General features: G+C 43.3%; 1 protein-coding gene across 2 annotated transcripts in view; it reads right to left on the bottom strand.

Moving 5' to 3' along the window:
- Positions 1–13,212, bottom strand: part of Snd1 (staphylococcal nuclease and tudor domain containing 1) — a 399,238-nt gene that overhangs the window by 139,262 nt on the left and 246,764 nt on the right. For both annotated transcript variants that reach the window (NM_022694.2, XM_039108324.2), the window contains exon 15: positions 5,812–5,953. In NM_022694.2, coding sequence (NP_073185.2) covers positions 5,812–5,953 — 142 coding nt within the window. The remainder of the gene's footprint in view (positions 1–5,811; positions 5,954–13,212) is intronic.

The following is a 13,212-nucleotide window of genomic DNA, read 5'->3' as shown; positions in this document are numbered from 1 at the left end:
GAGGGTAGACAATCATCCTACAGTCAGAGGCTTGCTCTTCCACCTGCCTGAGCAGCAGTGAGCCTGCAGAAACCTCCAGCTGAGGCCACACCACTGAGCTCAATGGGAGTAAAGTACCAAACTGAGATGTTTGTATGCTGGAACAGAAGCCATGATGACTACAACCTTTCTGTAAGGCAATCTTCTGAGAACTGATACAGGCAAAGGTGTTCAGCCTGGATAGCCAATCTGCTAAAAGAAAAGCTCCACATCTTCTTGGATGTGTAAATGCTACCTTCCTGGAAGCTTTTCCACCCCTCATTTACTTGTTCTTTCCTCTGTACTTTTGCTGTGCTTTGAGTCTGGTTTGCCTTCCACTCCACACCTCTCCACTCCAGGGAAATAGAACTGGCACACTGGCAGTGTTGGGAGGCAGGGACTTTAAGGGATGGATTATTTTTTGTAGGAAGAAGTTGTTAGGAAATGACCCTGCTCCTCAGAGTTTTTCTCTTTTATTCATACACTTGCCCTTCAACTTTCTACCATGAGTTGAAGTGGCAGGAGGTCCCCAGCAGAAGCAAGCAGATGCTGGCACCACTAGGACTTTAGATGGCACAGCTTCCAGAACTGAGAGCCCAAATTCACTTTTTCCCTTTACACATTACCCAGTCACAGTAGCTGGTTCATGGTCACAACACAGAAGGAATTAAGACAATTCTTAGGCTGTGCTGCTTACACTTTTGAAAAATCTAATTTATTTATTTTATATGGCTGTGTATACTACTAGATTAAAAGTTAATTTGAGAGCATAAACTATCTTGTTAATTATGTATCTGCTTTATAATAAATAAATAAATTTGTGAGAACTCTGGGCCTTGTCACAAATGTTGCCCGAAACTGTTGTGGTAATAATTTCCTATCTGTGACCTTTTAGGATGCTCTTTATTATGGAAACAATAAAGAACTACATACAGAATCTCCAGGAAGGTATCTTGTCAAGCTGTACGTTTCAGGTGATGGGTCCCAACTGAAAACACACACGCAGAGGAGACATCCAAACTGGGAAGTCCCAAGAGAAAGAATACCCCACTTCGCAAATATCCATTAAGTTGCAATTCAATTAAAACATCTGAAAGGAATTCATAAGTATCAGCAGACCCTGTAATTGCTTAATTAAGGATAGAAGCCCAGCAAACACAACCACAGTAACAGTCTGATTCATTAGCACCTCTGTGATAGCAGAATGGGATTTCTCACTTAAACATACATTGGCTTTAATTGTGTAATTTGGTTAGGCACTGGTAATCAATGGGGATCCACCATTCCTGGGGCCCGGAGATGAGAAGGATACTCCTGTTTACCTTGCCTCCCTTCCTCTCATTACAAGTTTTTGGTCTATTGAAACAAGCAGTTGATATTCCAATTACTACAGGCTGGAGAAGAGACTTTAAAGTGAAGGAAGGAAATGAAACACTATTCAAAGGCATTCAAGGTGGAAGGACAGACACATTGCCACGCCTTTTGTTCACCATGAACAAACCACTACCAGTCATTAAAACACAGACATCTAGAACCTTATTGCCTTGCTTGTCAGAATGCAGCACTGGGGGTGGGGAGGAGCTATAATCAGAAAGAGACAGAAAGTAAAGAGATGGCAAAGGGCAGGCAAAGAGAAGCCTCGTTTTCTAGTCCTGTCTCATGTGCCTAGGTAACTGGTTAATTATAAGTCACCTGCTGTGAGCTACATGGAACCCCTGCCAAGTGGCTGCTGTCATCTAGGCGGCTTGTCCCAGCAGTTCTATGTAAGGTGAGTGCTATCTACTCCAGCCCCTCACCTTGGCTTGTAATTCATCAGACAGCAATACCTAGAGGCATAGAAATGCAAGCAAAAGCCTGTATGTGTCTCAACCTAAGGTGGCAAAAGATCCCAACATCTTATTTATGATTCCCTACATTACTTTACCCTGAAGGTTCAAATTATTCTTCTGTTTTGATTCTGGAGAAGGCATTTTGTTTACAGGACACTACCTTGATACCTGCTATGCTTAGTCAGTATGACAACTTCCTGAATTGTGCCCTCAGCATGGCCCTTATGCCCAGGAGGTAGCATGTAATTTACAATGAGGAAACTTCACACAAGGGTCTTGGCAATAGTAGGGCATAAACCCAACGTTCATAAAGATATAAATCACGAGGCACATGAGTTGTAAACATATGCCTCGGTCTTTCCTAGGCAAGATACGAAACTAAAGCTTAACACACACGATGAGTGATTGAGCTAATGTGAAAGCAAAGAGTAAGGGGATGCACGCTGCCTTTGTTCTAATGGACAGAAATGTGTGAGGCTTACTAAATGCTGCTTGAGGAAAACCAAATGCAAGCTGTCTTGGGTTCTCAGACACAAACAGACTGTGATTTGCCTCCAAGAGCAAAATAAGTGTGCATAGGAGGCACAGCGGCAGCTTAGGGACCTGCAGCAGACTCAGCTCTGACGGGCTAAGGTCATCTGCTCGCTGACCAAACCTAGGCCAGGTGCTGAAAGGACTAAAGGGCATGAGCTGTCAGGAGGCACTGACCTGTTAGCTGCAGCTGACTTTCCCAGCCCCACCTGCTATCCCATCTGACTAAACAATCACTTCACGTACAGGGGTGCAGGAACCATGACAGAGAGACCAGCTGGCTCGGGCCAAATGCCACTCCCTATCAAGCTGTGGGGCCGTCTGCCCAAAAAAGGCCACATAAAAATGCAAAGTGTCCACCCCACCTTCAAGTACAGAGAGCTCTCCAAAAGGCCAGGATTAATGAGAGCAGCAAGGAGGGGACTGATCTCAACAAATGTCTTGACTTTCCCCTTGAGAACTGCAATTCAAGTTCTTCTCTCGCTGAGAATAGAGACTGTCTTTGCAGCGTCATTTTATATGCTGTGGAGTGAGTTGTACTATGAAAATAGACTGTTCCAACAGTCACAGCTCAGGTTCCAGGCCTACACTTATGCTCGCTCACCTTGATGCCACAAAGGGCTCTCTAAGAAGACTCACTCCATGCATGTTCCAGTGAACTCTCTTCTCTAGGTCAGCTTTTCCTTCCTTATCCCCTCACAATCTCCTTGATTTCTCAGAATTCTCAACAGGGCCTCAGTACTTTAAACTGCATGTTCCCCAAGATTTTTCTCCATTCTCCTTATCCCTGCACAACCTCTTTTGTAGACAGGGTCTCATGTAGCCTAGATTAGCCTAGATATATAGCCCAGAACTCTTGATCATCTATTTACTTAGTACTGTGATTATAGGGTTTTATCACCAGTCTTGGCTAGTCCATCTTTTTATATGAAGATTTTTTTAAGTTTTAGCTAACAATCTAGGATTGTTTTAAGAAAAACAAACACTTATACTAGATAGCTTTCCAACTCTAACATACGACCTCCATGATTTGAAAGCACATATATCCATTTTACAAGTATGGTAGATGCTGGCTTCCTTTGGCCCTGTTACCCAGTCAGCTCTCCTTGATGGCACCACTTTCCATTCTCTGCTGGGTCTTTGAGTTAAGCAATGGACATCTGGTAAGTCTGCTCCTTATCAGCAGCCATGGTATTTTCTAATCTCTGGAATCTGCCTTTGGTTGATAACTCTGATGAAAATATATCCACCAAGGTCACCTATGACTTTCTGATTGTTAACAGTGTAAAATCATGTCTCTGCTTTGAATACTTGATGTTTTAACTGACAGTGATGGCTCCTCAGAGTTCTCTGTCTCCTCAGCTTGTGAGTACTACCCTCAATGGTTTTGTTACTCCCTGGGCTGTACCTTCTGTCTGCATATGAATCCTTAACCTATGCTGGAGGTCCTGGGTGTTTACTTCCCATATAGGGCTGGATAAACCACTCCTAGAGCTGCTCTGGAGGCACCCAGAGAGTCTCAAGCACTGCACACATTCGAGTACTCCCTGATCTGAGCATCTGCCCTGGCTCTTCTGATGAGCTGCAACATTTCCATGGAAACTGTAACTATTACATACCCAAGGCCGAACCAATTACCCATTCCTCTAACCAGTTCCTATCATTGTGTTAGCTTTGAGTATGGCCTTCATAATGATCTCCTCCAAGGCTCAAGCTTAAGATGCTTGACTTCCTCACCTACAATCATACTAAACAAAAATGAAGTCTACCTCCTAGATACTTGTGATTATACTTTTTAGCATGTATTTGGGCTATGTAATCTGTCTTTCAGACTGAAAGTTAACTCAGGCAATGTTTTGAAACTATGACCCTTAGAAAATGCTAAGTCTATAGAGGAAATGGTTGACATAGTCAAGCAGTAACATGGCTTCCTTCTAAGCGAGATGTAACAAGCAGCATCCTATAGGACCACCAAGCACACACCATGAACTAGCTTTGTCGAAGGAACTGAGGTTTTTTTTTTTTTTGTCCTTTATGAATCTGAGGTCAGGTTTCCGGGAAACAATCAGACCTTTTCTGTTTTTCATCCTGGACAAAACTCCGCACTGCCAAGATGCTGCTTTTGTTTTTTTCGGTAGGCAAAGACTAAGCTGAGTATATACCTCAAACCCCAGAAGAACTCACAGCCAGAAACCTTTCAGCTACAGAAAGCTTAAGAACAGGGTCACAAACGTCCACAGGAACAGACTCCACTACTCTGTAGCTTTGCTTTACTACAACTGCCACCAACAGAAACACAAATTTGGCTCTCCAGCAAGGTGTGGATTTGATTCAGGCTTCTGTCCCCAGCTATCTCCAAGGATGGAGTCATATTTTTCTTGGTCCTTGCAGGAAACCTGCAGAGCTGTGTAGGGACCAACAAACTGGTAAGAGATCTTCTGGTGCCCTGTCAGTGAGCTGCATGGCCAGGTGCTCAGTGAGTGGTTTACTGTCCATAACCCTTTCAGTGGGGCCTGAGGGAGCCCCTTATCTGGACAAGAAGTTCTCAGTGCCTTCCAGGAAAAAGGGGCCAAAGCAATCTGGCTGTAGACAGATAGAAAGCAAGGCTCTTGCTCCCTTCAACCACAGCAAATTCTATTCAAGAATTCAACAGAAGTGCTGAGGCAACAGGACAGTAACAGAAACGGCAACGCGCCATCTGGGAGCACAACAGCACGTGTCCTTTGTGAGTGGATGAATGTGTACGAGGGGTGGGAGGATGAAGGGACAGCCTTCCTTCAAAGGCTGCAGTTTCTGTAAGGGCTGACTGGAAATAAATATCTTTATTATTTGCCAGCAGCGAAGGAATGAAGCAGTTTATACGCTGAATACATAAATGTAAGTGGTTCAAAGAGCACAGTGCACACAGTCTCGCTGTCTGGGGAAACCATAAGCAAGGCAGAAAAGCATGCGTTGAGAGAGGTGAAGGCTCAGGCGGCAAGGAAGGAGAAAGGCTCGCTCTAGCATGTCACCCTCAGTCAGCAAGAAACAGGACTGACAGAGAGCCTGTGAAAGCAGTGTCAGGGCTACACTTTCCTAAAGAACTGGGAACCTGATGACATTTGTAAAAAAGAAAAAAGGACCAAGTGGCACTGCCTGGGGAACTCCACAGGCAGGGCAGCTCAAATCCTGAGGGCTGCCTACTACTGACATGGCAGGAGCAGGTGACCTTAAATGGCTAATGCCAAATATGGGAATTCTACTGTTTGTTTTCTAGGCCTAGAATTTCCTCCCCATCTAAGCAGGATGAGGTTTGGTGCTTCTTTCAAACTATTTTCCAAAGTCATATGCTTGGTGGGCTAGAGGAAAAACAGGAGGGCATGAGGCGACGGGGAAGAGTCCAGGGTCAACTTCCCACAAGGACATTCAGAGTCATATGAGACATGGAGCTCACCTGCCAGCAGGAAGGTGATGAGACAGGTCTCCTTAGGTAAGTAGAGCTTGAGGCGAGAGCCACTGAAGACATACTCCACCACAGCCTCAGAACGGCCTGCGCGCTGAAGAAAGGGCAGGAACTGCTTTGCTTTCTGGGTGTCCTGATGGAGAGAAGGAGGAGACAATCACTGGAGGGCAGCAAACACAGACATGACACAAGCTCCTTTCACAGATGTGTGCTCATTTGTCTTCAGTTAGGGATAAAGAGTCCAGAGGAAATGAAGCAAGTTAACCACCTGAGAATTTATAAGTTTTGAAGGCATGTCCCAGACATGCTACTCATGTGACCTTGCTAGAAGAAATACTGCTAAGCACCAGTTTCAGAACATTCTTGATGACCAGTGCTTCCTTCTGCACTAAGTGTGTATGTAAGTTAGGTGAGTGCTTGGGAACTGAGCTTATTTCTGCTCTGGGACAGGATAAAGAGTTCATTTTCTCTTCAGTTACAACTGAGGTCAGAAAACTAATACTATTCTCCCATGGCAGCTGAAACTTTAATTTTCTTTAAAAAAAAAAAAAAAAAAAGTGGTGTTCATGCCGTGTTATATAACACCTACAATCCTTGCTCGGGAAGCCATAAGTAGTCTATCTTCAATTGTAAACATGCTGTATAGGACTCCAAGCTCCCTGGTTTAACCTTGTACAGAAGCTGGCCTTCTCTGGACATCGATCCAATTATCACTGTTTCATATGCAGTTTGAGAATGGGGGTATATCAGGGGATACTCTCCTACCCAGGATCTGTTCCATAAAGACGCAGATCACATCACCTCGCACCATCACAATAATTCTGAAAATAAACACACACACACACACACACACACACACACACACACACAGAGAGAGAGAGAGAGAGGGAGAGAGAGAGAGAGAGAGAGAGAGAGGGAGAGACACAATCTAGTACTTTCCAAACATTTTTAATGCATCAACACAAGTCCATGCATTCTGCTCTCAAGAGTACCAAGTGTGAGTGTTTAGAATCTCAGAGCTCTTGACCACATAGTCGCTGAGGGCTTTCAAATCCTCTCAGTCTCTCAAGCTAATTAAACAGATGATAGAGTAAGCAAGCATCAAAATATCACATCACATATGCTGGGGGAATAGCTGCCGGATTTGAGAATTTCTGAGGTTTTCAGTCCGGCCAGCAGAACTGCAAACTCCCTCTGAGGACAGCAAGTTCTGTGGACTTTCCTGACTTCTGTGACACAGGCAACCTGCACTCAGCTAGGCTCTACCATTCTGATGCTCCTCCTAGCAACATAGCTATTGCATCTAAATTAATGTACATACAATAATGAAAATTTAACAAGCCATCAAGTATTACAGTGTTTCCATAGCAGCCAAAGATGCTCCTCTCATTCGAATCAGTGAGGTAGGCTGTGATGAAAACAATATTTATAGTAATAAGATCCATCCTCCCTTCAAAGGGATCCTTAGAGAAAAGGCGAGCCAGTCATCCATCCTTAGTCTTCCTAATGGCACACTGGTAGAATGTAAGCGAACAATGAGCTGTGGTGGGCTGGAAACTCCCCCAGTGAACACTTAAGCGACACATATTCTACTACACACATACAGCAGGAAAAATGCCTTTCTGGCAGTTGGCTGAAGTCCAGGACAGTCAAGCAAGACAAATGCTCCAAGGGAACAAAAGCACTACCTGACTCAAATCCTTTTGCTATACTAGTCTAAATCTGGGGCATTATTCATGAGCTGAGCCTGTAAGTCAACAACAATTACCAAATTGATTATTGCAAATCATGAGGCAACCCAATATCACTGAGAAGGAACTCTAAATTTTCTAGAAATAGACTTTTGCTCACTCCTGTCTTTGGCTTTACATGGGAGAGAGAAAAAAAAAGATGCTTATAGGAGACAGACAGACAGACACACACACACACACACACACACACACACACACACACACGCGCACACACACACGCATGTAGGTCTTTAATGTTAAAACTGACAAGGAAGTTGTGTCCTTATCCTCCTTCAAGAGAGCTGACTGGTCTCTATGCAGTGAAATCCAGAGAGGACCTTCACTTCCCTTACGTCTTAGCTCACAATCCAGCAGGCTGACTCCAGAAATGACCATGGGAAGATGAGAGAGAAAGGCAGGCCACTGACAATGGCAGAGATTAGAAGGGGAAGTCAATGGAAGCTGAAGGCATGCAATTATAACAGCTCACCATGTTTACTTCCAGATGCAAAGCTGTAAAATAAGACATGGAGAGCCCATGTTCTTGAGGCAAGGATTCAAATGCTTAGGAGATGAAATGACATGGAACACCCAGGAAGAGGAAGAATGGAGACTTTATCCAAGCTGACAGCATTTTAAGACTGAAGGGGTCTTATGAAGTCAATTAAACTGACTGTAATAACCAAGAGATGTCAGCTCTTTCAAACCTCAGTCACGGCTACAGGACGGTGTCTGTCTTTCCTTGTTAGGGCAAGCGTATCTCTGCTTAGCTCCTTTTCAACAGGGAGATTCGTGAGACAGCTGATTTCTGCAGCTCAGATGAACAGAATTGTAAAGAATATTGGTAACTTCCACAGATGATGTACCTATGAATCATTCCAGATAATTTAGATATAAAAATTATTTATCTTAGGAATTCAGAGTATATTACAACAAAATGGACTGAATGTGGCTAAGTAAGTTGCCTCTCAGAGAGCCTTATGCCAGCATGGAAAAGTATTTGTACTTCACAATGATGTTTAGGGCTAATCAGAGAAAGGTAAAGAAAAGGTAAACAAGATAAACTTTGATTACAAGAAATAAAACAATGACAGAGGCTAGTTTCTACTCTCCAGTGAAGTTCAAAATGCAAACAGATCTTTAGGCTAACACAGTGGTGCGATGACAGTCTCAATCCCTTCCCAATAACACAGAAGCTAACACATTCAAATTTGTAATAATCCAAAGATTTCTGCACTAAAGCGTAGCCTTGAGTTTGTTTTTAAAAGCAGTCATTAAATATCTCAGGATAATATTGGGATGTAGAGTGCCAAATGCTCATTTCAAGGCCATGTCATCTTCTTAAGCTTAGATGGGTAGACTGTCATCTCAGGTATTCCACAAGATAGCCTACTTATAAAAGAACTGGGAATCTACTATACGTCCCTGGTACTATACTGGCTCAAGAGAATCTAAGCAGATAAATTAGGCATGGTCCTCTGTTATCTATAGCAATATTCTCCTCCATTGGTGTAAATAATCCAGCAGCAGCTGTAATTCTGGGCAGAAGCTTTTCCTTTTGGTTGCACTGCTAGTTTTCACATTACTGGTGCTTCACAACAAACCATGCACAAGCATTTTTCTGTACTCTTGGAAGAGCTAATTTGAGGTTGCATTAGCCACATTTAACCTACGATTGTAGATGGCATCTCTTTAAGGAATGTTTCTGCTTCCTCAATACACCTTGAAATTGAGAAGGCAATGATGCAACAAATGCTCCTGGGGTGACTTCACTTCAAAGCAGTTAGTATCTATATCTCAAATTTAGAGCAACAGGATTTAGAATGATCCCCAAGAAAGATTCTCCTTAGAGAGCGTCAAAGGATATAAACACATCTTAATTATTGCCTCCCATTCTTTCCTGTTCTGGCTTAGGCCCAATCTTTCAAATGTGGAAACATCACATCTTTCTTTAAAAACATTTATTTACTGTAGGTATGTGTCACATTCATGAGGGGGCCAAAGGACATCTCTCTGTCGTTGGCTCTCTCCTTCCATTAGGTGGGTTCTGGAGATTGAGCATGGGTCATTAGGCTTGCTGTCAGGTGGCCTTTACCTGTGGAGGCTTCGCCAGCCTTCCATCACATTCCTCCGTGGCTATACAAAATCCATCTGAGCAGCTGGCCCAACAACTCTTCTCTGAAAAGTACTTTCCTGTGGGTGAGGCATGGTGGGGCATACATGTGATCTTAGCACTTAGGAGGAGGAGGAGGCAGCCAGATCAGGCTACAGGAGACCCTGCCTCTAGAAATCAAAGAACGGGGCTTGGGATGTAGCTCAGCTGTGAGAGTGCTGGGCTCAGTCTCTAGGACCATACAACGTGGGAGCAGTGGTGCATGCCTGTCATCCATTCGGGCACTGGGGAAGCTGGGGCAGGAGATCAGACGTTTGCGGTTATCCTTAGCTAGCTACTCAGTGAGTTGGAGAACAGCCCAGGATAAACAAAACTGCCTTAAAAACTCAAACCAAACCAAACCAAACTCAACCCAACTCAACTACGTACCTTTCTGTGAAAACAATTAGTGTCTGTCTGTCTGTCTGTCTCTCAATTGTCAGGTTTGGGAGAGTGATAGTTGGTTGGAAGGAAGAGGGGTGATGAAACAGAATCCTAGAGAACAGGCACAGGGCAGGGTTGTGAGGGCAGTACTTGGTTAGGGCACTGGTCCTGGAAGAACACAACTTTCAGAAACGAAAGTTCCATGAAGCTGTCCACATGTTCCTGACTTTAGCAGAAAGGAATCCTCATCTTCCCCCTCAAATCCCCATACATGAAACACCATAGCACTTCAAGAGCACAGGGAAATGGGAAGAGGTAAGCCTATTAGTTACCAGGTAACACTCAGGATTATCATGTGCAAGCCTCAAATGGGAACTGTTAAGAAGGAAGCTCACCAACAAATTCCCATCACTGCAATCACTCTTCCATTAACATCAAAGAATAACCTGGAGGCAGACCAAATTACACACAGTGACTGTTAATTCAGACATACTCTATCAGGACTGGGAAGCTGGATGGTGAAGAAATCACTGGGCCCAAGGAGACTTCTTGGAAGTAGCTCAGATATTTTCCCTACCTTAGAAAGCCTCTTCACCGGTGCAAACTGGCTGACAATCATAATACATACTCAGTGAAACATGAGGACAGACACAGGCTCGAGTGGAGATCAGAACTAATTGCTAAGGACACTGAAGCAAACGGGTTGTTTTCACTTTAGAGACTTTTGTGATCCTTCTAGTTATCTGTCTTTGCAGGGCTGTACAGAACAGGCGGATTACTTCTGCAGTGGCATAGAAGACAACGCACAACTACATCCCCTACCAGAAAGGCAAAAACACCATTCATCACTCCACACTCTTCCTCCCTTCCACATGCTGGGTTCTGTGGCCACAAGTGACATTTTAACTCTTGGAATGGGTTTATGATTCTCTGTGAGAGGCCAACTGTACAGCATGACAATCTCTTGAAATAAATGGGACTCTGGAGGGGAGGACACTTGGGAATGCACTCCAGCTCTAATGTTACCACACAGCACTCACAACTCTGAAGCCAACATTTCCTGGCTAGTTATTAATATTTCACAATAAGGGTGTGCGAGGGGTCTGATATGTGTGTGCAAACTTTAGTGAGCTACACATTTAACTGGAATAAAGGAAATGTAGAAGAGAATCACAGAGAAAACCACTTAGAACAGCATTCTACCATGTTTTTTATAATGGTACTGAATCTAGGCCATCAATATTCTCTCACTAAGTGATGTCTGGCTTACATCACCTCATGCTGTTGGCTTAGATGGACATCATATCACTCAGGCTTCCCACAAGTCAGAACAGAGAAGTGGCTGTCTGGGCCTGGGCTCCACCTGGACATTAGAAGGGGCACGAGCTGGAAGAAATCTGCATTCTTATTTGTGGTTCTCTTGAAGTTAAAAATTCTATACCTTCATCTGTTATTGAAGGAATACATTTCAATTAGCTAAATTTCCAAACGGAACCTGCAAACTAAGGATAGTCAAAAGACAAGCGAACCTCAATGGAGTGCTAACCACGGAAACAGGAGAAGGCAGACTCCTTAGTTCCAGTGTGACCTCTCTTCCAAATAAGGAGGAACTAAATCTTTGAGGCTTTGCAGACACACCTATTTCAGAATTGCTACAAATAACAGGCATCTAAAAATGATTCCATTTGGTTGATCCAGCTAACATGGGATCTTTCTCTCACATACAATACGAAGGAAAGAAATGGGAACTTGGCAAATGCTAGGAAGATAAGGATCATTTTGCGTTCAGGATAAACATACACAAAGTGGCATGCTGACTGACAATCATAACAGACCCAGGGTATGTTGTGGATTTGAATATCCACTTAAAATGCAGAATGGCCTAACAATTTACCAGCTTGGGATATCTAACTTGTACATACCTCAACATGTAATAGTACTCTGCAGTGGGACTGGTATGAGCACAGTAGGCATTTTCTCAGGCTATTATTGCTGTGACAAAACACTATGACCAAATAGCAAGTTGGGGAGGAAAGGGTTTATGGCCTCACACAGTCCATCACTAAGTCAGGAACCTGGAGGCAGTTCTAATGAGGGTGCAGTGATGGCCACGGAGGGGTGTTGCTTACTGGCTTGCTCAACCTGCTTACTTATAAAACTCAGAACCATCCCCTCAGGGCGTGATATCATCCACAATGGGCTGGACCTTCTTATATCAGCCACCAACTACAAAAATGCTGTAAAAGCTTGCCTATTGCCCAATATGATGGAGACATTTTTTTTCAATCGAGGTGCCTTCCTCTCTGATGATTCTAGCTTCTGTCAACAAGCTGACATAAAACTAGCCAGGATGAGTATGAATCTGAGAATGAAGCCAGGTTGGTAGACTAGAATGCTGGTCTAATACACACAAGGCCCTGGGTTCCACGTCCAAGACCACATAAAACTGGTCATGGTTTGTGTAAGACTACAATCCTAGCACTCTTGGCTACATAATGAGCTCAAGGCCAGCCCGGGATACAGGAGATCCTTCTTCAAAAGGGAAAAAGTGAGGGGGCACGTTTGTCAAAGCTCTCAGAATTATATGCTGAAGATAATATATTTTAGCTGCATATATTTTAAATTTTAAAAGGTAAAAATAGCTAGAATATGGAGAATGCACTTCCTTAATTTAAAATTTAAGACAACTTTTACCCTAGCCAACTAACTTATCATTAAGTAGGAAAAAATGACAAGTTCGAAACTGTTAGCTCAGTAGTTATTTTTTATACGAATTACTTTAATATAATAAAAAAATGAATGTATTAAAGCACTTTAAAACTTTTAACCAGAAAATGGTTTAGATGGATGGTTAGGTGAAAAGGGGAAACAATCTTAGGAGTTTTTCCAAAGTTGCACAACAAAGTTTCAGCTCTTAGGCAACAGTTAAAAGAAAGCAGGGGAACAAATGCCATGCTCAGATAACTAGAGAGGACTGCATTGTTCAAATAAGAATGCTTCAGTCAATCACTGTCTATGCTGTAAACCCAGCATGGGAGGTGAACGCAAGTAGTCCAAGGCCAGCTACATCTTCATAAGGAGGTTGAGGCCAGCCTGAGCTACATGGAACCTGTCTTAAAACACACA

Source organism: Rattus norvegicus, chromosome 4 (assembly GCF_036323735.1).
Source record: "Rattus norvegicus strain BN/NHsdMcwi chromosome 4, GRCr8, whole genome shotgun sequence".
NCBI lineage: Eukaryota > Metazoa > Chordata > Mammalia > Rodentia > Muridae > Rattus > Rattus norvegicus.
The sequence above is the reverse complement of the archived record's forward strand: the minus strand, read 5'-3'. Positions and strand labels throughout refer to the sequence as shown.